This window comes from Seriola aureovittata, chromosome 13, assembly GCF_021018895.1.
Source record: "Seriola aureovittata isolate HTS-2021-v1 ecotype China chromosome 13, ASM2101889v1, whole genome shotgun sequence".
In the NCBI taxonomy this organism is placed as follows: domain Eukaryota; kingdom Metazoa; phylum Chordata; class Actinopteri; order Carangiformes; family Carangidae; genus Seriola; species Seriola aureovittata.
The window spans coordinates 5,926,457-5,952,508 of record NC_079376.1 but is presented as its reverse complement, the minus strand read 5'-3'; the positions used below and the strand labels follow the sequence as shown (position 1 = coordinate 5,952,508).

Here is a 26,052-nt window from a genome sequence, read left to right as displayed (position 1 = left end):
TTAGGGGGCAGCACAACCCCAAACCACCGAGTGTGCCGAAGGAAGCAAATCGAAACTCCTCAATGAGTTCACCTTCAGATAAATAGTTTGCCCCCCTCTGCGTTTTCTCTGAAGACTAATTTTAATCGTTTGGTGTGTTGACAAGATGAATGGCTCTCTGCCCTCCTCGTCCAACTTGGTGGATATAAAACTGAAGCGAGGACCGGCAGGTAAGAGGAAAACTTGACGTGCAGTTAGCAGGAAGCTAGCTACGTAGCAGCGAAAAGCAGCGATGTCAGGCTAAGTGTGTATCCTCCCCCAAGCTAAAGGCTAATTTGCGAATCAAAACTTTAAAACCTCGTCCCAGCATGTGTTGTCGTGGACTGCACACAAGGAAGCTATGTTGTTGGAGCCTGTTGAGCTCTAAAATCTACGTTTAATTAAAGAAAAACATTGATTTACGCACTTCGACGCGGTGTTAAAATCTTTAAAAGTAACGGCCTGGCAGACTGACAGTTTCTTCTTTGAACCAATGGCGCTGGACAGTCTAGAGGGTTTATTTAGCTTAAAGAGAGAGTAATGTCTGGTTTACGTTTGGGATTTATTATGTAACATTCCGTGAAGTGGCCTCTCTTTGAGTAGCAGCACAGTGTTAGAGGGATTTCTCCTGAACTTTGATCAATTGAGATAAATGGGATGATTGTATCAGCAACTTCTGCCCTGGCAAACATTGAGATTTGTGCCTATTGAATTTTACTCAAAAACCTCTGTCTCATGCCAGATATTGTTTTTGTCTTTCTTTCTTTCTTTTTTTTCAGGCTTGGGCTTCAATATAGTTGGGGGCGTGGACCAGCAGTTTGTTGTGGATGACAGTGGCATATATGTGTCCAAAATAAAAGAAGACGGAGCTGCAGCGTTGGATGGGAGGCTCCAAGAGGGTGACAAGATCCTGGCGGTAATAAATGTCGATTATCATCCAGGAAGTGTAGGATGTAGAGGACAGATATTTTTGTGTGTGTCACCTACACAACATTTGCACAGTTCTGGCCCTCACAAGATTCCTGGGTGAAACATTGGCATAGTTCTGCAGGTTACTCAACAAGAAATAAATAGAAAATGTGAATGCTGTTACCTGTATTTATATGCATTTGTATCAATCTTATAGATAAGAAATTATGATGAACTTGGTCCTAGTGGTTTCAGTGTGACAATAAAGTAAATCTTGCATTTGCAGCTTTAATGAAGCGATCACCTTACTTGACATGACAATTACTTTTCTTGAACGAGACTTGATATTGTATGATAGATGATTTTATAGAGCCCCAAAAACCTCCTAAAAGCAGCCTATGTAGCCTGGGAGGAGAAAACCTGGGTCACTTTGCTCCTACTGGTTAAGTTTATTGCTTTGAGCGTACGGTAACAATTGAGGCTGAAATGTCAAATCCAGCTTTTGACAGCTGGATAGTCAGACGACACTGTTTAGATAGATTTGAGTAAGTACATTGAATTTAAACTGTTAAGGGGGCATAAATAGGATTTTGAAAAACTCACCAGTGGAAATTCAACCTGAATATTTAATTAGCTAAGTAAAGTTTTTGTTTCATGTGGGTTGTGTACCTTAGATCAATGGAGTCAAGCTGGAGAATCGGACACATAAAGCCGCCGTGGAGCTGTTCAGGACAGCAGGGGAGGACGTGGAGCTCTGTGTTCTGAAAAAGGTAGGAGGCATGATGCTTTAAATTAATTCTTCCTAGTATTCACATGTTTCCAAACACATCTTATTTTAAAATCTGCACTATAGAGTCTCTCCGTCACAAATAGAGAAAATAAAGGATGCAAACTGTCTGTCAGGGGGCTCATAGCTATTGTATTGACAGTCTACAAGCTACAACCAGTAAAGCTAAAGACAAATTCTCTCTGTGATGGTCCAGATCTGCACTAAACATACAGCAGATAACTGATTAATTTTGTTAACAGATGATGGCCTTAACAGTAGCCACCCTAATCAAAGTAGCTTTTTCTGTATGAAATGGAGACAACTGATGTTTCTCCAAAGAAGGCAAAAGTTTTTTTTGTGGCAGTGGTTTCTGTTTCAGACATCACAATACGTGGAGCATTTTCTTTCTGACAATCACATTTTCAACGGTAATAAGCCGACTGTTGTTTGCTTTAATGCTACGTGTACTTCCTTTCTGGTTCAGTAGCGTAGTGCCAGCGAGTTGAACCCAGGCTTCCAGTCGCAGCCAAATTTGTCTTGGCTTCTTTTCCTCTTTATCTACTTTTTGGTTTTTTGAATTAGTGGAATGGATGAAATGGTTTTGGAAGCAGGTTCGGAGAGTCCAGCCATTTATGGACAGAAATTTCTCCCACTGGTGGTTAGGAGGCTTGGATTTCACTATAGCCATACCCGTGGTTTTGGCTTTGCTTTAGCCATTAATTACTGGACATATTTTTTATTCGAGCTGTCTGTTTTCCAGGGGATGGCATATGTTTTTAAAGTAAACAGTTTTCTTAGCTTCTTTTAGGCAGAGATCAGGATCAGTTCAGTTTTCTTTGGTGGGAGTTTGATAATTCTTCTATGGTTTTTATGTTCATGGCTTTTTTTAAAAAACAAAATAAGAATGCTCTGAAATACAATATTTTAGACGTCGGTCCACAATTGCTAATGAATCATTACATTCAGTAGGTTTAACAATAAATGAATGTGTTACCTGTTTCAGTTTGACATGTGGTTTAAAGGTCTTTCTATGTAAATATCACCTCCAGTGCAGCTTTAATGTTTATTCTTGTTTTCATATCTGTGTCTTGCAGTTGCCCTCTCACATGAACGGACCCTCACCCTCACACTCAGAATCTTCTGGGGCTTCTCTGGTAATGCTGGGTGCTTTTGTGGGAGCCATCGCCCTCATGTCATTTTTTTACATTCGGCACAGTAGGAAACCCTTTTAACAGAGCTGACGACGACTGTATGTTATTTTTAAGATCAAACACTTTGCTAAAGGCCAAAGAAGTGAAAGAGGGAACAAACTCTAAACAGTAGAGCTTATTTTATTTTATTAGTAAGTGTTGGTGTCACCGATGAGTTTCTCCATCTACATGTTTATTATGGAATTAATGGTAGCTTCTTGACACCCTTCTTATGCAAGAGGATGCTCTCTTACCGCAGAGATGACTTCTAATAGATAACTTTGTGATGGTAAGGAGATAGAGGAGGATGAACACATGACATTCCTGCTGCTGGGCTGAGCTGGGCTGAGCTCTGGCAGAAACAAACAGTAGTTTGCAGAAAAGTATTAAAACCTTGGGTCAAGTCAGACTGACTCAAGCTTCAGGGTCCATTCACAAACTGAAATACGGTGTTGTGTTCAGTCACTCGTGGGCCCGTACCCCCATCGCTGAATGGCAGATCTGTCGACGTGAGAGGAACCCATTCCTGGGTTTTCAGTTTGTCGCTGTTCAAAGTTCACGGCACTGGGTTTGATTTTCATTTTGCTCTGTTGCACAGAATCATTGGAGGAGCAGCATCCTGCTGTGCTGCTTAGATTGAGCTGGGGGTTGAAAAAGCCTGCAGTTCATCTGATGAATCGTGTCCTGTAATGGACTTTTTGAGTGCCTTTTGCTGTATATTCCAAGTAGGTGGTTCTTGTTGCTCCTTAGTGTTGATCAAAATGAAAATCAACCCACTACATACCATTAAATTAATGGATACGAGTGGCAATTTTGTTTTTTCTTGTCAACAAATCTCGTTAATAGCTCCAAACCAATAGCGAGTTAGTCAGTCTCTTAATGCTTTCCAACTTCCTCAGCCACAAGCCCACTTGTTCAATTCACAGATTTACAGTTTAATTTTCAAAAACAGCTCAGTAATTCCCTAAAACAGCTGGGCACTGTGGATTTTACCAAATGTTATGGGGACTATTTTTAACTGCGGATTAATACACATTCAGTTATCTAATGAGTATTTCTGGCAGCAGGGCAGTTTATATATGATTGAGTCAAAATAAACTCTTGTGCCCATGATTATCTTATCATGTCATCCAGTGTGTCTCATTTCGAACAGTTAACAATGGAGCTCTATGGCACAGAGGAAGAAGATAAATCAGGAAATGCTTGTTAGTAAAAAATAATTCATTGTCGGGATTTGTTGACAGAAAAAAAAACGTAGATTATCACCAGACTTATCCTTTTAAAGCAAATATATATTCTTGCTCAGAGTATCACCCATTAGTTTCACTTTGAAGAGTTTATTATGAAGCGTCACATGTTCACTCAGGGTGAACCATTAAATATGTATATAATGTGGTGAGCAGCCCTTTTCCTAATGTCCAGTCACAGCTGATGCTGCCATGTTTGTGTCACAGCCATTTTAAAACATTCTCCTAATTTTGCATCGAGGCCAATGCTTGCAGTCACATCGCACCGACCGCTGAGTGATTTTTCTTGTGGGATGAATATGAAAATTGGAGCATGTTGTCAGAAAGGAAAGGAGTTGTTCTTTTGTGTGAAGGACCAACAGCTTGATATTGAAAAGCAGCTCGAGCCAGTTCCATTTAAAGGAGTTTTCTAAGAGATGAGTTGCTGTCAACGACTTTAAATGTTTTTTGTTTCTTTTGCACTAGCCACAATCATGGAACTCCTCCAGTAACGGCCATAGAGCAGATGAATTGTATGAATTGTGTGTACTGGGTGTATTTGTCCACATTTGTCAGTCTGCAGTGCATCTATCATGTAATTGTCTCTGACTGTATGTGGCTCTTGTTGTCTGTAAATACATTTCATGTCGCTCTGCTGATTGGGACTGTGAATATGTGCAGTATACCAGAGAAGTAGATCAGAAGCACTACTAAATTATGCAAATACTGTGTGTTTGACATCTAAGCACCCATTAAAATTCATGTTGAATTCACCTGGTTTTCCCCTTTTCTTTTCATTTCTAGGCAAGAAATTCATGTGTTTTACTTAAATCTAAAAATGCCACTATTCTTGATTTTGTTTTGTTTTTTGTTTTTTTTAGTCCTGCCAAAAGAGAAAAGATGGATGTAAAGAAAAGATTGGTAAAAAATAAATAAATAAATAAATACTTTCAGTCAAAATGAGAGCGTTTCAGAAGTATGTGGTATTAAGTCAAAATTAAGAGGTATTGTTACATCAAAAGCTTGATTTACTATGTTAAAATTCAGATTTGCCAATTGTATAATATATACAATTATATACTAAATCAAAATTATGAGACTAAGTATGTTGTCATAATTTTATAATTTTCACAGTAAGTGTAAATGTTGCTTATGTATCTCACACTTTTGACAAAAGGCCCGTGACTGTCAAGTTGGCAAACGACAGGTACAACACCGGATGCCGTCAGTTTAGTTTCAAAATAAAAGTGGACACTGTTGCTTGATTTTGACTAAATAAATAAATAAAAATTAAAAAAACTGTCAGAATACAGTAAATCATTTCCTTAAGTCTAATGCTGTTTACTTTGAGCATAATACAGTGGGGAGGAGGGGAATAAATTAACGACTCAGCTAATTTGTTATCACAAAATAAATCACGAAATCTGTTGTATTGTTGCATGTTATATCGCTTTTAACCGTTTTATTTTTTACTGAAGTGTTAATCCATTTTCAGTAAAAAATAAAATAAAATAAAATAAACAACTTCCACAAACAAAACAATGTGTTTTGAGCCAACGGACCTTAAAAGAAAAATGTGTCGGAACCGTTTTTTAACGGTCGGTGTAAGTGGCTCGTGCACCACGCGGAGGTGAAAATGAAGCAGATATCAGCATTTCAGCATGGAGCTGGTGGATCGAAATAGTAAAGTGGTGTCTTTTGTAACAAAATGTGCTCCGATACACCCACCAGCAGCACTGTCTCACATCAGCTGTTGGAGGATGTTGCCTCGGAGGCAGATATGATGTAATCAAACGCTTCAGCCCCGTCCAGAGAGCGGCAGAAAGAGAGCCGGAGCTGGATAACAAGCTCGCCATACGGACGGACCGTGGCTGCCTCGCTACTTTGTGAAATACGTTTGAAAATCAGCATCGAGCGGTTTGGGTGAACGGTTCGGTGTTTTGTTGGAGGAGTCATGTCGCGGAGGTTTGTGCCGACCAGCTTCCCTTCCCGACTTCGAAGAGGATGCTGGATGCGGGTAAGCAGTAGCAGCGGCACCGGCCGGGGATGCTGCTGCTGGTGAACCGGACTCCCCCTATCAGCTTCAATTAACCGCCATGGCTCAGGAGTCCTCTCCCACAGCTGCTCCAACATCTTCCGCGTAAAAAAATGGCCTCGACATCGGTCCGCCCTTGCTGTCCCCCGGCGCCTGCTTCAGATTTCAACATTTGTAGGCCCTTTTTGTCCGTTATGGACCACATTATCAACTCTGATCTGATATTGTGAGCCGCTGTGGTTGCTTTTATTTCGCAAATACACCTCCTGCCTGCATCGGTTTCCCTTGCAACAGATATTACTGGAGCCGGGACATGGGCCGCGTCCACCGCTGCACCCTGCGTTGCCCTGCAGGGATCTGAGCTTCATGCTTTCCTGACCTTACTTGCGATAATGGCTCTGTGACATCTCGCTAAGCTTCAGTTGCCCGGTTGCTTTTGGACATTTTCCCCTGGCTGGCTTTACGCGCAGAGCGGTGTCCCATGCAGTAGTTGTTGCCCTGCGGGGGGAATGAGCAGCCTCCATCCGTCCAGCAGAAGCCTGCCGGCCGCCGCTGCTGCTGCTGTCCGCCGTGTGGCCCTGTGACTTCAGCGGGGTGTGGAGGTGTGCTGACGACCTTAAAACGTGGAGGGTGGGGACGTTCGCCTTTCCAGCTCAGGTTTAAACCATGGCCAATGAACCTGTTATCCTTAACGTGTATGATATGGTAAGGACCCATCTCAACCAAACTGCACTCACTTTTTCTTTTTTCTTTTTTTTTCTTTTTTTTAAACTTATTTCTTGCTTTCTGTTTCTGGCTGAGACTATTTCACCAACTTGGGAAGTGAATGCACCACTAGAGATGTCAGGCCCACACACACCTGTTTCATTTGTGCACTTCACAGCTATTTTCATGTTGCAAAGAGCCAGCTGGACTCAAATATGACATGGAAACTAGGCAGCAAAAACCTGTTAAAATAAACAATCTTCCATGTTGATGTTTCTAATGTAACACTAAACCTGTGGACTTCTAACAGCTGACTTAATAATTTTCTATGGGATATGGTGAGCAGGCACACCCATGTTCAAAGATTTACTGCAACACTAATTGAAGAGGAGACTGGGAGGTATGCAGCCTATACTATAGCTACACAGTGTGTACGTAGCCTTAGCTGGTATGCTGCAGACCTGCTGTGTGATATAAAGACAAATTCTAGGTCTATCTTCTAATTCAGCCTTTACTGAGCAGTATCACTGTGTTTTAACTGGTGGATGAAGATAATCTGGTGATATTTAAGCATAAAAAAAGGTTTTAAAAAAAGTAGAGAAGAATGAAAGCACATAAGACAATACAGTTTCATGTTCCAACCTCAGCCTCCCTCTGACCTCTGTCACTGTGCTCACATGATGCAAACACACACACACACACACATAAACCCACACACATCAGCAAAAGGACAAGGATCCTCATTCAGACATGTGCCCACTGCCAGGTCTTCACATACTGTACTGCTGAATAGTGTGCTGTGTGAGTATTATGCAACATGTTGCTGTAAATGCAAAGAATGACTCTGTTTCTCTCCTGGTTTCACCTCAGTTCTCATTATTCAGCATTCATGAGCAACATGGATGCACAATATTGCTTTTAGTGTATTGTAGTTTTAAGCAGAAATAAGGACATGTCGAGTGTTTATTAATGTGTTCGTCAACCATTACAATCTCCATCCATCCTCTAATAAACACTTAATATATTTTAATGATGTATGATCAGACACATGACCCTACCGTGTATTTTAAAACATTTATTAAACGTTTACAGCTGCGCGCAAATCATTCACAAGTGAGTATAGTTCAGTTCAAAACTCAAGCGGGGTTCATTCTAGACTGAAGATGTAGTAGTTACACAAAAAAAAATGACCACTTACGTTATTTCTTCCAGAGCTTTTTGCCAACATGAGAGTGAAGAAAAAGTATGAACAAATACTGATATTAAATACTAAAATAGTAAAGTTATGGAGTACTTTATGTAGAAATGTATTTACAGATAATGAAATATATACAAACGCATGTCATTTGAATCCAGACCCCGCCACTGACAGTGAAATCTACTGTATAGGGAGGTAGATAATGAGTGTAATTACATTTAATGGCCATAGCAGAAAAGAAACACCATAAATAGCATCAAAAATTAGGTTTAGAATTATAATTAAATATAACAAATAAATCCTTTATACTTCATTACATTTAGTAAATATGGATGACTGTCAAAAGAATGGGTTGGTGGTTTGGCACATATGAAAACGTTTATATCAGGCAGTTACTTGGAGAAAGCCTGAGAGGTGAGATTATCAGTGTGAGCTGTTGATATGTAGCAACCTTTCAGTGATGAAGCTCATTTGGATTCTTGTTTCCCATTAATGTTTTATTTGAAAGAAAATATAAGCGCTCATAATGTTTGCTCTTTTTTTATGTATCCAGAAGATACATATTTTGTAAAACAGCGTTGACTGTTGACTGAGCTACATTGCATGGTCAACCATTCACTATTGGTTTATACATCAGTTACAGATGCTTCACGAGAGGAGTTGTTAATAAACATGTGGATAAACACTTAAAATGTCCTTATACATACTGCTTATAAATAAAGTTTTACACATAAAAGAACGAAAATAACTGCACTTGGAGATTATTATTCACTAGAGTGAGATGAAGTACTTGAAGTTAAGTATTTCAACAAGTGCTCTCATCCTTGAGCTTTTAAAGACCTGCTTCATATTTTGAGAAATTGTACAACTACGAGACAAGAGCGTGATACGTGAATACAGCCAAAAACCAGACTGTGATTTTAAGAACACTCACATAAAACTTTAATCACACACTTAAGCTCAAGACCGGCTTCAGTTTTGGACTCTTGGCTCTCTCCTGATATCTTGAGGACTTCAGTGGGGCCGGAGGTGACGGCTCAAACAGCTGATTTAATTCCAGGGTGGCTCTGCAGTGCCAGGACTTAACAGGTCATACAGCGGCTGTTGAAATGGGAGAAAGTGATCCTGAGCGCAGCGACAGTCAGAGTCAGCCTTAAATACTTTGCAGAGAATTAAACACAAGAACACGAGGAGGCGACGGGATCCGCCTGAGTGTGAATAATATGAGGAGGGAGGAGGATGAGTCGATCATCTTCGATGTGAAATCAGCGTGACTGGTGGATGTGTGTAGTGGCGCATGCTGTATCTGCATAGGCAGGAGGTTGTAGGGGAGGCTGCATGGATCTCTGCAGCAGCGCTGGCGTGCAACATGATTTCACAAAAGCAAGAGAGTGAGGGTGCATCGCCAGAGAAGAGATTTATATCTGTGACTATGAAAGCTTCACTAATGTTGCCAGGACCAATTTGTTAGGGTGAAGTCGGGTCATTTGACAGGCGACTTGTCAATCTCATTTCACTTAGGTGGAAGAATTTGCCCTTGTAGGTGCTTTCTTTCCAGGAATATGGGAGGGTTGCTCCGGTTAAAAGATTTCCAACCATTCCTGGTGTGAAATGACAAAAGCTAGAGAGCCAATAGGGTAGAGGTCACTGCAGACACACGAGAAGACTCTGTTGACACAAAGTAAAGTGGTGGAAATGCTTTTATTGTATCTCTCTGAGCCCGGAAATGTGTTCTATTATTAATAGCGGACAGCTGGGCCAGCGCGGATAGCTCTTAGCATGTCTCCTCCCGGGTGTCCCAGGGCATGGGAGTGTCAGTGGGTGTGGGGTGGGGGCGAGCTGTGGTCCTTCTATGAATAATCTCCTGATAGTAGATTGCAGTGAGAGGCGGCAGCTCGGCTCGTAGCAAGAATAAAGCAGGTTTGATGTGCTGGGTTTGTCTTTTTCCTCCCATAGTCCAAAGATTTCCAGGTCAGACGGACCAGAGACTGTGACTGATTGTATATTTGCCCTTGAGATTGATCAGTCCTAAGTGTTTCCCTTGTTTTCTCTTCCTCCTGGTGCATGCTGGGATGCTCCTGCTGTTACAATCCTGAACAAGAATAAACAGAGGAAGTCAATAAATGAATGAATATTTGCTGCAAATTGCAGGTTAACAGTAGCATGCAGAGATAGACAGTAATAACAATATCACATTTAACAAAATAAAATACTGCAAGTCACTTTGCATTTATTGGACAGTTATGTCTACAAAGCAAAATCAGAACATCAAAATAAAACAGACTTAAACTAAACGTGATTTAAAAAATGGTGTATAAAATTGCTCATAAGAATCATATCAAAGCTCAGATCCTGTAGGAACAACCTAGAATGGCACCTTTAATACCCAAGGGCTGTCTGAAGGGATGATTCAGCTTTAGATGGGGCAAGTGCAGACATTATGTTTAAAACAATATTCAGTTTTATTCAAAATATCCAATTAATAGAGAAGTTATAACTTTAGACAGAAGATGTAGAGTATTACAGTGCTGTTCAGTGTTTTGTATCAGCAATGAGTTCATTACATTTGAATGGGTTAGTGGTTGTATCGCAGTACGAGCCACACTAGCTGTTTCCACCTCTTCCCAGTTGTTACCGTACACAGCTAACCGGCTGCTGCCACCGGCGTCTTATTTACCGCACAGATGCGAGAGTGGTATTGATCTTCTCATCTAACTCTCGGCAAAGAAAAAGGGTGAATGTAAAACAATTCCCTTAACAGAGAAAACAAAGCACTTTCAATTTAATCGAATAGCAAAAGTGCTGTATAATAATTAGGCTCTACAAAGTCAAAAGAATGTGTTTGATTAATTATCATCAAGTAATTGGGATCTACTTTTTCAGTGGAATTGAGTAGCATAAAAAGTTTTTTTTTTGTTTTTTTTAACCAAATAACTTGATATTGATCCTAAATGCCTCACTCCACCTGACCCCCCTTCTTTCACTCTTTCTCTGCAGTACTGGATAAACGAATACACTTCCAATCTGGGCATTGGAGTCTTCCACTCAGGCATTGAGATTTATGGCAGAGGTAAGACGGGGGGTGGGAGGTGTGTGTGTGTGTGTGTGTGTGTGTGTGTGTGTGTGTGTGTGGTGTGTGTGTGTGTGTGGTGGGGGGGCTTCCTTTATGTCTGTGAAATCCCATTACAGTTTCGTCTGAGCTAAACAGAACCAGGCCAGACTCCGACCTGGTGCGTCACTGTCTGATCATGAAATTTTGTGCGAGGCTGCTTTCACAGACACGGATGAAGTGGAGCTTTAGAAAAAAAAAAATGGAAGTTGTGCTCCTAATAACATGACCCCATTTCTCTGGGTTGACTCACCGCTGACTCACTGTAAATGTGTGTGTGTGTGTTTGTGTGTGTGTGTGTTTGTAGTTTAAAAAAAAAAGAGAGGCAGAAACCAGCGTGAAACTAGATCACTGGGAATTCCATTATGCCCTTGCAACCAGAAATATTGGGCCTTCACGCCGAGAAATACGATGAGAGGGAAAATGCAGTCTCTACTCAGGCAGGAAATCACCCCTTTTAATGGATCTTCAGCATAGTATCCAGAGCTTGCAGCATATTTTCACATAACGATGCCATGAATTTAATATACCCTCACTTTCAGGTGAAGAGCTCCAACTCCGAAATATCCTAGTTTTGATAGCTAAGACCACAAAGTATGGCATAAAATAAATCTGATTTACATGTATTGAATCTTGCTGCATAGAGTCCGTCCACCTATAGAATCTGTGTAACCGTCGACACCCAGCACCACAGCTTTGTAAGATTTTAAATGTTGATATTATCAGAAGAGGCTAGTATTGTCTGAATAGTGAGGTTTCATATATAATATAACTAACTACATCTATTCTTGTGATTCACTTGTACTTTATTCCACAAAGGCTAATATTGCACTTTTTACTCTGGTATGTTCATTGGGTGGCTATATTTACTATTCACCTTACAGATTAAGTATTTAAATAGAAAACATATGATCATTGTATAAAATATTAGGCGTTGTTATAGATTAAAATGCTTGCTAGTATATAAAACTGTTAGAATTAGCTTTATATGACAAGTTACAACATTAGAATGTCGTTTACATGTTAATGCTTCCTATAATATATAACAACACAGGTCTTTGCTGGTGATACTTATGTACTTTTAATTCATGTGATTTTCAATGCAGAACTTTTGCTCATTAACAAGTAAAACATTTAAACACTTGAAAAATGTTAATTTGTAAAGTAATCAGTAACGAACACTGTCAGATAAATGGTGTGGAGTCCAAATGACAGTATTTCCCCCTGAACTGTAGTGGAGTTAGAAGTAATAGAGAGAAGAAGAAACACAATACTTGTTTAAATGTAGTTAGTTACATTCCACCATCAGTCTTCATATGGAAAAATTAAATTTTAATACATCTAAGTAACAAATAACTGCTTTAACATATTATTGATAAACTTACTTTATTTCATCTTTGACTACTTGTTTTTATTTCCTGCTTTCTCACATGTCTGAAACAGCGCCGTGCGTCTGTTGGTAAAATGTATACATTCAGATTAAATTCAGATTTTACATAAGTAACAGTTCAAGTTCATTGTATTCAATATCCTGCTGCGGCCCTGGTGTTCATCACTGTTTGCCATTGTGCTGCTGTAATACAGAGCATGGAGGCCTGTAATTAGCCAGGCCTAATGATTTAAGTACAGTGTGACTGTGATTAATTACTCGCTTCGATGTAATCACAGCTGTTGAGTGCTTTTAATTGAAGAGTTAACCTCTGTTTTGCATCTTTGTCCACACAGAATTTGCGTACGGGGGTCATCCGTACCCTTTCAGTGGCATCTTTGAAATCAACCCAGGCAATGCTGCTGAACTGGGAGAGACATTCAAATTCAAGTGAGCATTCTCCAGTTTAGCATACAATGCATTGTGACGTCGCTAATGTTAATGCCAGAGATAAGTGTGTGGGTTTTTTTTTCTTAAACAGGGAGGCCATTGTTTTGGGCACCACAGACTTCACAGAGGAGGACATAGATAAAATCATGGAGGAGCTCGGTAAAGAGTTCAAAGGGAACGCCTACCATCTAATGCACAAAAACTGCAACCACTTCTCCTCCTCACTGTCTGAGGTCAGTTTATATATGTGTGATATACTATACTGTACACTGAAATACACTTATCAGATTTTATACAGACTCCAGAGAACGATGACACTGATGATCTCCTGACTTTTTGTCTCGCGCCACCATGAGGTGAACCTGGATGAGGATGAGGTCTGGATGAAGCACATCAGAAATGTATTTTGGCATTAAACCATTTAGTGCCTCTTAAACCATCAGCAGAGTTTTGAAGTCAATACTCTCGCCAACAGGAAGTCGGTGTAAAGGTCTGAGAGCTGGAGGGATATGATCCACTTTCCTGATCTTAGTGAGGATTCTAACATCAGATAAAGACAATATGTTTAACATCACGTATTCTGCCTTTTTTCAGCTGCTGTGCGGACGGGAAATCCCTCGCTGGGTGAACAGACTGGCGTATTTCAGCTCCTGCATCCCCTTCCTGCAGAGCTGCCTACCCAAGGAGTGGTTGACCCCGGCCGCCCTGCAGAGCCACATCAGCCTCGGCCTCCACAAAGAGGAGCGCAACGAGTCCAGCGATGACGACCCTTCGTCCCCGTCCGGTGCTGCCGCCGCCGGCTCGGGCTCTTCCCACAGCTGTCGCCACACGAGGGTGTGAACTGCCCCACACACACACACACACACACACACACACACACACACACACACACACACACACACACACACACACACACACACACACACACACACACACACACACACACACTGACCTCTGGACCTTCCTGCCACCACTGCAAGTGGCTCAAGTGGCATTAGTAGGCTTGAACAACCACCTGACCTCATACTGTTTGTCCTCTGAGTAAAGAGGCAGGGAAAGAAGACTCTCCTCCTGATGAGGAGAGCTGCAGCCAGAGACTTCAGACCTACAGCACAGAGACCCTTCCTGTCCTCTCTCCAGATGACGGGACGACAGAGGCAAACATTGACCTGAGCACTGAAGTGTGGCTCAGGCTTCGTCAACAACCACTTCTAGATCTGAAGTTTGTAGTACGTTATTATTAGTCTTTTCCATGAACTTTTAAACCTTTGTCAGCCTTGTTCCCTGCCCTGCCTTCTGAGCTGCTTTTGTAGAATAACTAGATAGACACCTGAGACTACTGATAGTGACGTTACCAGGAAACCGCTAATCTGCTCAACTTCAACAAGTTCTCGTTCAATAACCTCTATGTGGCCTTCAGTTAATATTGTTGACTCTGCTTTCTTTGTGTGGAGCTGTAGTAGTTTACTTTGGCCATTTTAGAAGGTTAGCGGGTTAAAGAGGATTGGACCGTTCCCTGAGTTCAAATGTTGCATGTTGAAAGAATTTGATAAAACTAAACTGAGATGCCACATTTCTGATCATATCATCAAGTATTTCTTTTCATTTTCCTTTTTTTTTTTTTTTTAAAGAAACGATCTAAACTGGGACTTGTTTTAAACCGTAAACTGGCCGTTAGCTGCCAGTGTAACCAGTTCACCAACGGTTATAAACAATCAAGGGCAAATACTGTTCGTTTTAAATAGTCGCTGTTCACACAGCGTCGGGCAGCCCAGTCACTTTCTGTGAACATCTCAGAGACACAAACACAAAGAAAGTCAAGCTGCTACACTGACTATTATTGACTTTGTGACCCAGTACAATTTTTGTCTACGCTTTTATATCCAAATAGTATTTATATTATAACGGTGCGATATCTTCCAGGCTAGGAAATGTACATTTACACCCAGAGGTTGCTCCTCTCTGGTCTAATCATTTTTTTCACCATTAAACTGGTAAAGACTGAGCTGCAATGAGAAAGAAAAGCAGAAAAATTCAGTATTCCCCTTTAAGTTGCAGTAATCCTTAAAGGAATAGTTCAACATTTTTGGGAAGTAGGTTTGTTTGCGTTCTTGCAGAGTGTTAGATCAGAAGATGAATAGCACTCTCGTGTCTGTGCAGTAAATATTATGCAACAGCCAGCAGCCGGTTAGCTTAGCTTAGCATAAAGACTGGAAACAAGGGGGAAACAGCTAGCCTAGCTCTTTCCAAAGCTAACAAGATCTGCCTACCAGCACCTATAAAGATCACTTATTATAACTTATTGGCATGTTCCCAGGTCCCAAATCAATCTTCTCCTCTAACCAACAAGAATGAGAATAACAGTATTTCCCAAAATGCCAAACTATTTCTTTAAGACCATATTTTTATGTTTTGATTTATTTTAACTGTGAACTGAACTGTGACATGTTTACAGATACAGAGCCTTTTAAGGAAAGGGAACCAATCTTTTTGTGAAATTACTCATCATGTAAGAGGTTGTGTTTGTTGCAGTGAGAAGATCAGAGGGAGGGAAAAATATGATGTCATAAAACTATTTGTAAACATTGTGGATTTAGCAGATATGCATAACGATTATTTCTGCCTCTGCTATTGATGATGATGGTGGTGATTATAATGACAGTGATGACAAACATTGGCTCCTTGTAGTTTTACTCATGTCACCTGCTTTTCTCAATGTAAAAGTTCAGTAAACAAGGCCACATGCGATTTGAATCTTTTCCCATCCTTCCTGCTGTTGTGTCTTCATGGACAGCTACCCTCTCTCAGGAAGGAAAACGCATGACATGTAATATTGAAAGTCATCTAATTCCTGCTGAACACCTTGATAAATGGGGCTGAAAGTGCAAATTAATCATTTGACCTCTTCTTCATGCTCTTAAATAAGCTATATCCTTATTTATTTTTGATGTAGTCTGACATTTCACCAAGTGTATTGTGTTCAGATTCTTTGGTATATTTTAAGTTGACGGGGGCTGTACAGTGGTCAGTATTCCACACTCAAAAGTCTTTGGCACTTTCTACAGAGCAGAACAGACAGGTATTTTTTTTCTATCGTATGGTGTCAACCTTAACCTTGTATTTCTTTTTTCCTAACCCAAGACAATTTCAAGAATGATGATATAGTACTAGAATAAAGAGATGGATAACCAAGAAATGTTTTGCTTCTTTTGTTTTAGTCTAAAATATGGGTAGTAGCAGACTGTACGGTGGTATATACTGTGAGACGAAGTTTTGCCATCCCGTTAAATTCAAGGTCAACATCTCTGGGTGTATGAAGCTATTGTGGGCAGTGCTGGAGTTCAATGAGCAGGACTGCTTTATGGTAACATTGGATTTTTTTTAAATTATGGTTTTTAGCATCATTGTGATGAAGTACCTTCTTCTGCCGGGTATTGCACATCACTTTCACTGGATTAGCCAAAAACATTAATTTTCTAACTATTTTAGCCATCAAGAATTTCTAAATTTGATTTTACAGAAAATCTCACAAAATATGTTGAAATTGTGATTAACAATTATATCTACTGTCTCTGATTTTATTGCCCAAACCTAAGTAGGCCAATAAATCATCTGGACTGATTTAACTGCTGTTTTTATTCATTCATACATTCAGTTTGTGTTGAAACTGTTTTAGCGAGGCGTTGATATAACTGGTAATTTTGGAGGCTGCAGTTTATGGTGCTGATGAATTGTATTGCACTTATACTGGCAGCCATTTCTGTTATTTTGTCCACCCCATTTATATCCATGAGAATAGGCTAAATAACAGACACACTTTTCTATATAATGCAATACAATTCAACAGCACCGCAAACTACAGCATCCAAAATGATCATACCCCTCACTAAATCCAGCCCATGCTCGGGCCAAATGCTTGTTTTTTCCTGGCGGAGTATACGCCTGGTTCCACGGCCCAAATGTGGCCCATATACAGCACGATTATCAGATGATACTTCCACATGTGGACCAATTCTGGTGCACACACAGAAAATCTTCCAGCTGTCAGCCAAAACTGGAAGATAAAAGAATCTGCCCAGATGTGGAAGTATACGGGCCAGACTCGGACCACGAACCCAGGCATATGTTGGGCCAGAAGTTTAATTTTGCTATCTGAGATATAAGCTACGTGAAGGGATCACGGTTGTCATGTGGGGATACCATGACCTGGATGATAGACGTACATGAGGGGAGGATTTACTTCAGGACTGTTGTATTTTAGCTAGGTGTACCTCATAAACTGTTAGTTGAGTGTATATTTGTTTTTCCAACTACACAATAGTGCTTTAAACCTTTTATTAAATGTGCATACACCGCTTATAAAGGAGAAGTAACGTGTTGTTTGATCTGTTACTGTTACCAAATAGAGGAAAGAACTACTTAATTTACAGCACCTGGATTTAAGATGGTACTTTTCTAACAAGTTTAGCTCCAATACACAACCCTGAACTCTGACCTTGGTTGCCAAATCCGTGCCGTATCCCCCTTTGAGGATTCTAGGAAACGCCGAGTATTTTCTTTTTTTTTTTCTTTTATCTACTGTGTTTCAACTGGATAAGCTATGTCTTACACTACTGTGATAAATTAATACAGCCCACGCACTACATGATTGGGCGATAAAGGGGTAAAGTCATTTGGTTAATAACTAAACCCGAACTGGCAACTTCAAGGCAGCAGCGTTTCCTGTTCTCTTGCTCTTTAGACTCGCTCGCCATTTTGACACAGTCGAGTGGACGGCGCGGTGAAGGTAGCAGCTAACTAGCAACGTAAACAACAGCAAAGGGGACGGCTTGAGGAGAAAATTAAGGTGAGAATCTGACTGAATCTGAGTTAAATAACTGTCTTAACTCGCTGGTTTTTAAGTAAATAACCGTTGGTTTCGTTTATTCCGAGCAGTGAGTTATGTCTTTGTAGCTAACGGTAGGTAGCCGTAGCCGACCTCGAGGCGAGCTACAACCGTTACCGAGCCACAAGTCTTAACTGTGTTTTTCCAGTTTAAATAAAAGCCTGCTTTACCATTTAATATTAAACAGTTCAATCAAAATTATATTTGGCAAATGTTCAGTTTTCACCTCTTGAGTTTCTTCTTTTCAGCAATGCATAAATTTAACACAAATTTATCACGATGTGTCCTCAGGCTAAAATTAGGCCTAAGTGATGACTATTGTAGGGAGTACTCGGATCCATTACTGAAGTAAAAGTACAAAAAACACAAGCTCGAAATACGCCATTGTAGATAAAAGCCCTGCATTAAAATAAAAATGTTACTTAACAAAAAGTGTGTAGGCGTAATCACGATAATGTACTACGGCTGCAAGTAACAATTATTTTCTTAATCGATTAATCCTCTCGTCAAGAAAATGGCGATAAATGTGTGTTATTTCCAACAGATTCAAGGTGACCTCTTCAGATGACTTTTCTGGTCAAAAGTCAATAATCCAAATATTTTCGCTTTACTATCATGTGTGACAAAGAAAAGCAACTAATCGTCACATGTGAGCGGCTAGAAACAGCATGTGTTCGACATCTTCGCTTGAAAAATGACCTAAATGGTTGTTCAGTCGTCACAATAGTTGCTGAGTTATTTTCTGTGAAGTAAATGATTAATCAACTAATCATTGCAGCTGTAAAATGTACTTAAAGTATCAAAAGTTAAAATATTAAAGTCAGGAAATTTTGCTTAATGTCACTTAATACTGTTCTAGAGAGGTGGAATTAACTTAATGAACATTTTTGAGGTTGTAGATTGTGGTGTTGTATTACTGAATTAATATGCTGTCCACTCTTTTTACAACATTAAGGAAGGACAACGTTAGAAACTTACTAGTGTAATGTAAGATAACCTCAAACTCCCACACAACCTCCAGAATCATCATAGATGATGAATTGAATTAACACTTCTTTGAAACAGGCCCATCAAAACCTGAACATTAAACCCTCACGAAGGTAGGATTTACTGCAGCCCTAATGCATTATGCTGCATTACTTTTAGCTAGGTGTACCTAATAAACTGGGCACTGAGCGTGTGAATATCGGGGGTATTAGTTTCAGCTTTGAGATCTTGGGGCCGTGGCAACGTTTGATTGTAAACAACTGTAATGGAACTGGTTTGACCAGAACCTGGGTATAATGTGGCTTTGATCCTGTTCAGGTATGCCAAGTTTCACTATAGCTTGTGTGTTTCACTCCAGACTTGACTTAATGTGGCACTAGTCAGACCTTTATTCACAAGTGCAGAAAAGCATTCACATAGGAAAAGGTAACATATGCACAGTTTTCAGGGAAGTGTTGAACAAGGTGGTAAGCCACCAGGAACATCTAATCATTAAATTAGTTGGTAAAAGACGGCTTAAACTGTAACCACAGTGTTTCCCACACAAAGACTTTACTTGGGCAGGCTGCCCAGGTATATTAACGGCTGCCAAAATATGTTTGGCAACCCATCATACTGTGATGTGCTTAAAATGAACTAAGGGCAAAGTGAAGTCATGATACTGACAAATATTAAACATTAAGCTGCTTCTACTCTCCAGCTGTTGAATGTTTAACAAATCTTGTGTTTTCCCATTTCAGCAGATAACAACATGAGTGGCTGTCGTGTCTTCATTGGCCGTTTGAGCCCACACGCCAGAGAGAGAGATGTGGAGAAGTTTTTCAAGGGATATGGACGGATTCGGGAGATCAACTTAAAGAATGGATTTGGCTTTGTGGTTAGTATCACAGACCACCTTTTTGTCAATCATGATCTCTGTTCCTGTCTTGTTTTTTTGCCTCTACAATTACCATTTGTTTGCCCTTTTTTCAGGAATTTGATGACCACAGAGATGCAGATGATGCTGTGTATGAGTTGAATGGAAAAGAGTTGTGCAGTGAAAGGTAATAATCTGGTGTCTTTGTGTTCTGAGCACATTACTCTGGCAGTATTATAACCAAAGAGAGGCGCAGCATTAGACTACCATCACAGCAAGGTTAGCTAATGCCGATGTTCACCATCCTCCAGTACACCCACCATTGGTTATTAATGTGGCAGAAACTGAATAAGAATCAGTTCCCTGCTTTATATTTATGGTTATTTCCCAAACACTTATTCTAGCTTTGGTGTAACTGTTAACTTCTTCTGCTCCCACTATGACTCAAAGACTTCGTCATCTTACAAGGACAGAATCAAAGGAGCAGATCTGAAGTCAAAATGAATACTCCTATGCTGCTACTTTTTGTAGCTGTGAATTGTGTAGGAGTCCTAATAGTTTGCAGTATATTCTAATGAGAATTGATTTGCGCTGCAGATAAATACCAGTGTAGTCACTCAGTGGTCTGCTCAGAGTGGTTCTGAGTCACAGTGGCAGCAGACATGACTCAAAAGTTGCTCAAAATAAGAAGCAAACAAGTTTGACTTTATCGGAGCTGCAGTGATTAGTCAAGTGATGAAAAATCAAACAATACTATAGTAATTTTTTTTTTTTTTAAATACCAAACTTCCTGTTTCTAGCTTGTAAAATATGAGGATTTGATGCTTTTCTTTGTCACACATGATAGTGAACTGAATTTATTTGGATTTTGGTCAAACAAAACAAGACATTTGAAGACATCACCTTGGTCTATGGGAAAATATAACGGGCATTTCTCACTATTTACTGTCATTTTCTTACAGCCCATAACCACATATAACAAATTTAAGTGAAAATACATGATAGGAAATCAGTCAGGGTGTTGCTAACTGTTTGCAGATGTTGGAGTCAGGAGAAACTTGGAGGTTGTGAAAAATTTCATCATGCTGCACTAGTCAATCTGCTCACATTACACCAGTGATATGTTGCAGTTATTTTTGCAGCAGCCATTTTGCCTGTTAGGAGAAAAACATGTTTGATTTCTTTTCAAACAAGAGAAACACTCATGACGATCAGCTGACCCCTTTTAGACATCGAATCATTGACTGAATCTTTGGGTCGATTGACTATTTGTTTGATGATTTATCCAGATAGTTCTACTTAAATGCAGCACTTGCAACTATGAATCAGCCAACAATGCAGTAAAATCACCAGCATGTGTTTCATAGGAGACCTGGTAGTTGTTGCATTATTAACGGTCAGTTCCTCAGTTAAGGCATTTCTCTCTGTAGTCACCACCGATGATCTGTTTTCTGTAAAGTAAGAGAGTGTTGATGCATCTAATCATGTATTTTCACCTAAAAGCACAAAAACTTAATCCAAGGATTTATTTTAAGTCAGCTCACATAGGATAGTGAACGTGACTGTAAATCTAGCCAGAGCTTTTTTATCAATTATCAACCTACATTTCCTTCTTAGACACATTATTAATTTAATTTGTTACTCATCTTATTCATGTTTTATCTAATGAATTTCTCACTCTGTCTCGTTAAGGGTCACTATCGAGCACGCACGCTCCAGAAGAGGAAGAGGTGGTGGCCCTGGAATGGGACGTTTCAGCAGCAGTAGCAGCTATCGCCCATCTCGCAGCAGTGGATCCAGGTACATTAGTCTTTTAACTAGTTGCTTAAAGCTTCTGCTCATGTTTTGGTACAGTCACAGAGGAAAGACGGGTTCTTGTCAAATTTCCAGTAAAGTAAAACCAGTAGACTCAGTCAGTTGAAATCTTGTGTCATGAGGAAAGTGTGTTTAGTTCACTTTATCAAATGTCAGCATGGATACATTAAAAGTTAATTGAATGGAAACCGGAGTCACAGCTTTGCAAGCAAATGCAGTAGTAGGCAAAATATATTTGTGAGGAAATAAACATAATTAAATCTCTGGTTCTGATCATCATACATTCGACTTGAGTGAGCACAGTGAACCATGACGACTGGGCCAGGGTGTTTATGCAGGTACATGTGATGTACTAATATAAAACTAAGAATGACTTCAAAGCCTGACAAAAATATAATTACATGCGTGTGGCAGAAAACACATGCACAAAACAATATTTGACTTTAATCTTTTAAGCAGGACTAACTGAGATAAAGTCAAAGCTGGTGGAAAATGAAAGCCTGTTGTTCTGCTGCTGCATCAAATTCAAATATTGACCCAGCTCTCAGGCTGGCAAAGTAAATACAACAGCAGTAAATTCAGGTGAATTGTACAGCCTGCATTCAACAGAGGGCTTCCCTGATTGATTTGGAAGCATCTGTCCACACCTGTTTACACAAAAAAGTTTCATTAAAGACCGTCCTTCTTTCTTCGTCTGCCTGTACAGGTATGGCCCTCCTGTGCGGACTGACCACAGGCTCATTGTCGAGAACCTCTCCTCACGGATTAGCTGGCAGGTAAAGGATCACTAAACTTTCTTATCAATCCCACAACACAAGCTCTTTCAAATTTCATAGTAATGATGTTTTTTAAGTGAAGCAGCATTCATTTGATCGGGCCGGGTCAATTTGTTTGTAGTCAGATTACAATAAAAAATGTACTCAACAGTTAATTGGCTAATTACAATAGAAAGCCCCCAGTTTTTTTGTTTACCTCCATCTACATAAGTTTTTCCACACAAAAGCACATGTTACTGCTGGTCATGGGAATTCTAACCAAAAACATTTAACTGATTTTTAACAGCTGCTCTGATATGGTTTCCTTTACATCAGAGGTGAATGCACAACCTCCACGGAGGTGTCAGAAGTGTGTAGCGCCCTCTCCTGGTTGTTTTTCTGAATAGTGTCCATTTGGTGCCTCTCCTTACACGCAGTTGCCGCCGGTCTAAAGTCTTGGCTGGGCCCCGTAGCGGGTGAAAGTGGTCTAGCGCAGGATACGGTAGCCTTAGGAGGTCCGTAGCCACAGTCTGGAGGTTCTGTGGGCTGGCATCCCCGACTGCTGTAACCCCCCTCAAATCCACGGTCCCTACACTCTCCCATTTGGGTCTTTTTCTGTTGCTGATGGAGCTGGGGGGGGGTGTTGAGTTGGGCGCACACCCCTCCTACTACTTGCTCTCTGGTGGTTCCTTACTTGTGGAGGCCGGATGCTGAGTCAAGGCCGAGGTCGTTTCTCAAGGGCTTAACACTGCATTGGTTCCCATTTGCTATTTGGACAAGTGGCTCTATGCTAATATCTTCCTGGGTATGGAGCGGTAAGTAGCATAAAACTCATGTGATTGGGTTTGTTCAGGGTCGGGTGGTAACGGGGTGTAGAGTTTGTAGGGTCTCAAATGGGAAGCGGGGGGGCAGTTTTACTTTGTAAAGATTTTACGTCTTTTGAGCCAAATCACTTTTACATGAACAAAAAGATCAGGTTTTTGTTCACTTACCCATAGTACTGTCGTCATCCATCCCCTTATAAATACATAGAGATAAATAAGTTTATCTCACACATGCAGACACAAAATTTAGCACTGACTTGTACAAAAATGTTTTAAGCTTTGACACATAAAAACTGCTGTTACCTGTCAGGCGTCTTACTCAGAAGTTGAATTTGGTTTTTGGTGAAGAGTTAAAAAAAAAAAAAAAAAAAAAAAAAAATACAATAAACGCGAATTCTTGGGGCCAAGTAATGGGACATAGAAATTGTTTTTAAGAAAAGGCAACACTTGTCCACGCTCACAAAGCATTTTCAGTGGCTCTTTTTGTTTACATGCCCTCCACTGAAATGGGAGCTTATCACAAAGTGACAAAAGACAGCATTAGATAACCCATGTTTCTGTGTGTGCTGGTTTCTTGCTGCCTGCTCATTTCTCTCCCTCCAGGTCAGAAAAAGGCTCTCACTGGCACCTCATGCTCTGTTCTGGTTTACTAATCCTGCTCTATGCTTTGAAACAGGACCTGAAAGACCTGATGAGAAAAGCAGGTGAAGTTACCTTTGTGGACGCTCACAGACCCAACAAAAATGAGGGGTGAGTTCTTCTTCTCATTGTCAAACTTCTCACTCTCTGTCTTTGTCTTCAGAGTTCGGTCCTAACGAATGTTTCTGCTTGAATACAGGGTGGTTGAGTTTGCATCTCGCAGTGACATGAAGAATGCCATCTCCAAGCTTGACGGGACGGAACTGAACGGACGCAAGCTGAAGATTTTCGAGGACAGCAGAAGGTGATTTGTCTTCACTATTTTTTGTTTTTTTTTTATTGTGTAGCTTTAATTATGAGGAGGACTAAAGTGTTTGATCCTGTGATCTAGAAATCTGGTAGATGAGTGAACTCTTCACATGATGGTACAGTTTTAGGGAAATGCTGCTCTTTGCTTTCTAGCTGAAAGTTAAATGAGGAGACTTTAATACAGATGCACTAAATAGGAAGCTAGAGCCAGTAATTAGCTTTGCATTAAGACTGATAGTAGATGGGAACTGCTCGTCTGACTCTGTCCAAAGTTAAAAAACAAGTGCCAGCTGGTTTGTTTTCCCACCAGTGATTGAACCCGACACATCAGAGGCCAACATCATTTATGACAACGGAGAAGATCTATGATTTATCAGAGAATTCAAGACTCTTATTTCTGCGTTAATATCCTGCTCACTACAGCTTGAAGATTTGTCATGTTATTGTTTCTTGTCTTGTGTAAAACTGCATAACACAGGACACACAGGACTAATGTTAAACATGGCTTCTCTCTCTCTTTCTCCCAACAGTCACAGCAAGAGCCGCTCCCGTTCCCGCAGCTACTCTCGCTCAAAGAGTCGTTCCCGCAGCCGCAACCGCTCCAGGAGCCGCTCCAGATCTCTCAGCCGCACCCCAGAGAAGAAGACATCCGGAGGGGGCAAGGCCGCAGCCAGATCCCCCTCCAGATCCAAGTCTCGCTCCAAGTCCCGCTCCAGGTCTCGGTCACGTTCACGTTCACCTGCTCCCGCTCAGAACAAACAGTCTCGCTCCCGTTCACGCTCTCGCTCTCGCTCCCGATCCCGTTCACGTTCCCGTTCCGCCTCTGCAGACAGCAAGCACTGAGTCCGATTCACACGTAGGCGGTAAAATAGACTGGTAGTTGTTCACCATAGGCCTGTATGGTGACACGTGGTTTTGTTTCTTAATGAAGGGGAGGGAATTGCCTTTTACATGGCTTCTTTTGAAATAAGATCTTCAGTTCTTAATGTGCCCACTTTTGGCTTCGATTTTTTTTCTTTTCTTTTTTTTTTTGTTAGTTTGTGCTCTCGCAGGGAAAATATTTTTGTTTTCCCTGTTACTTAATGATTTATACATTTCCCTCTTTTAAAAGTCCCTTCATATTTTGATGAAATACTGAGTGAGAAAAATATTTTGATCGGTGATGATCACAACCTTGCAGCCTGTCGTCGCTGTCTGCCATGTTTTTGATTCCATCCACTCCTCTGTGCTTTGCCTGAGTGTTCAAGGTTAGCTGGGAATGGATTTTGATCCCCCCCCCCAAATGTTGATGGGTCTGTTTTTGTCTGTAATGCGAGCTCCTGGCATTGCCGTGAAACTGTGATTCTGCTTCTGATGAGGCACCAGAACAGGTGCCTCTATACATGCTGCATTCACTGCCCTGATATGTATGTGAACATAAAAATGCAAACATCCCAGTTGGTGATTTTCAGCTTTCTTGTGTAATGATATTGGAATCTGGCACTAATTTAGACTTTTTTTAAACACTGCTGTATCAGGACCTTGTCTTGTGTTGGTGATTAATTTTCTTTGCTTTTACTTTATCTCCAGCCTTGGCTTGTGTGCTGTTGTGTCTATTTGAGCAGGAAGAAATACATTTATTGATTTGATACTAATAAAACTCACTGCATATTGTCATTTCATTTTTTATTAATGTCGACAAGGAGCGATTTAATTATTTTTTTTATATTTTGTGAATGCTGGGAGTCTCATTCTAAAAGTCTCTGCAGTTCAACTGAATAAAGCTTTCTCAAACTATTTAATCTATCAGCCAAAATCATTTCAGTGCTGCGATTACAGCACAAATGTTGCTAAACCCCAGGTACACACATAAAATTTGATGTATATACTATCAGTCTGTTTGAATAATACTAATCAATTTAAATGGGAAAATTGATTTTAACTTGTTTAGTCAGACTCTCTAATCTGTTTCTGTTTCATAAAACAAAAGATTATTATATCTTTGGGGTGTAGAATTATTCTCTA

The 26,052-nt window shown here is 40.3% G+C and overlaps 3 protein-coding genes across 4 annotated transcripts; all 3 read left to right on the top strand.

The window, feature by feature from the left end:
• Window positions 1-12: 12 nt before the first annotated feature.
• Window positions 13-4,885, top strand: synj2bp (synaptojanin 2 binding protein). Its single transcript, XM_056394355.1, has 4 exons — window positions 13-209; window positions 798-934; window positions 1,602-1,697; window positions 2,791-4,885. Exons 1-4 carry the CDS (start codon window positions 146-148, stop codon window positions 2,926-2,928), a joined length of 435 nt encoding a protein of 144 aa, XP_056250330.1. The 5' UTR covers window positions 13-145; the 3' UTR covers window positions 2,929-4,885.
• Window positions 4,886-5,024: 139 nt separating this feature from the next.
• On the top strand, window positions 5,025-16,600 carry LOC130180677 (deubiquitinase DESI2). Its single transcript, XM_056394351.1, has 5 exons — window positions 5,025-6,852; window positions 11,048-11,120; window positions 12,885-12,978; window positions 13,070-13,211; window positions 13,573-16,600. The coding sequence occupies exons 1-5, from the start codon at window positions 6,814-6,816 to the stop codon at window positions 13,816-13,818; spliced, it is 594 nt and encodes a 197-aa protein (XP_056250326.1). The 5' UTR covers window positions 5,025-6,813; the 3' UTR covers window positions 13,819-16,600.
• Window positions 16,601-17,693: 1,093 nt separating this feature from the next.
• Window positions 17,694-25,704, top strand: srsf5a (serine and arginine rich splicing factor 5a). 2 transcript variants are annotated; one of them, XM_056394346.1, is made up of 8 exons: window positions 17,694-17,824; window positions 19,594-19,727; window positions 19,823-19,893; window positions 21,399-21,506; window positions 22,228-22,297; window positions 23,777-23,850; window positions 23,939-24,043; window positions 24,579-25,704. In XM_056394346.1, exons 2-8 carry the CDS (start codon window positions 19,602-19,604, stop codon window positions 24,889-24,891), a joined length of 867 nt encoding a protein of 288 aa, XP_056250321.1. In that variant the 5' UTR covers window positions 17,694-17,824; window positions 19,594-19,601; the 3' UTR covers window positions 24,892-25,704. The 2 variants fall into 2 exon arrangements, with proteins under 2 accessions (XP_056250321.1, XP_056250320.1); XM_056394345.1 differs by having other exon boundaries at window positions 17,709-17,824; window positions 19,591-19,727.
• The last annotated feature ends 348 nt before the right edge of the window (window positions 25,705-26,052 follow it).

Bases quoted from the DNA above. Each gene is read 5' to 3' on its own strand.
- srsf5a (XM_056394346.1), top strand. From the start codon at position 19,602: ATGAGTGGCTGTCGTGTCTTCATTGGCCGTTTGAGCCCACACGCCAGA. The intron at 22,298-23,776 runs GTAAAGGATCAC...GCTTTGAAACAG, and splicing joins CCTCACGGATTAGCTGGCAG to GACCTGAAAGACCTGATGAG. The intron at 24,044-24,578 runs GTGATTTGTCTT...TTCTCCCAACAG, and splicing joins ATTTTCGAGGACAGCAGAAG to TCACAGCAAGAGCCGCTCCC.
- synj2bp (XM_056394355.1), top strand. From the start codon at position 146: ATGAATGGCTCTCTGCCCTCCTCGTCCAACTTGGTGGATATAAAACTG. The intron at 210-797 runs GTAAGAGGAAAA...CTTTTTTTTCAG, and splicing joins ACTGAAGCGAGGACCGGCAG to GCTTGGGCTTCAATATAGTT. The intron at 1,698-2,790 runs GTAGGAGGCATG...TGTGTCTTGCAG, and splicing joins AGCTCTGTGTTCTGAAAAAG to TTGCCCTCTCACATGAACGG.
- LOC130180677 (XM_056394351.1), top strand. From the start codon at position 6,814: ATGGCCAATGAACCTGTTATCCTTAACGTGTATGATATG. The intron at 6,853-11,047 runs GTAAGGACCCAT...CTTTCTCTGCAG, and splicing joins TCCTTAACGTGTATGATATG to TACTGGATAAACGAATACAC. The intron at 12,979-13,069 runs GTGAGCATTCTC...TTTCTTAAACAG, and splicing joins GGAGAGACATTCAAATTCAA to GGAGGCCATTGTTTTGGGCA.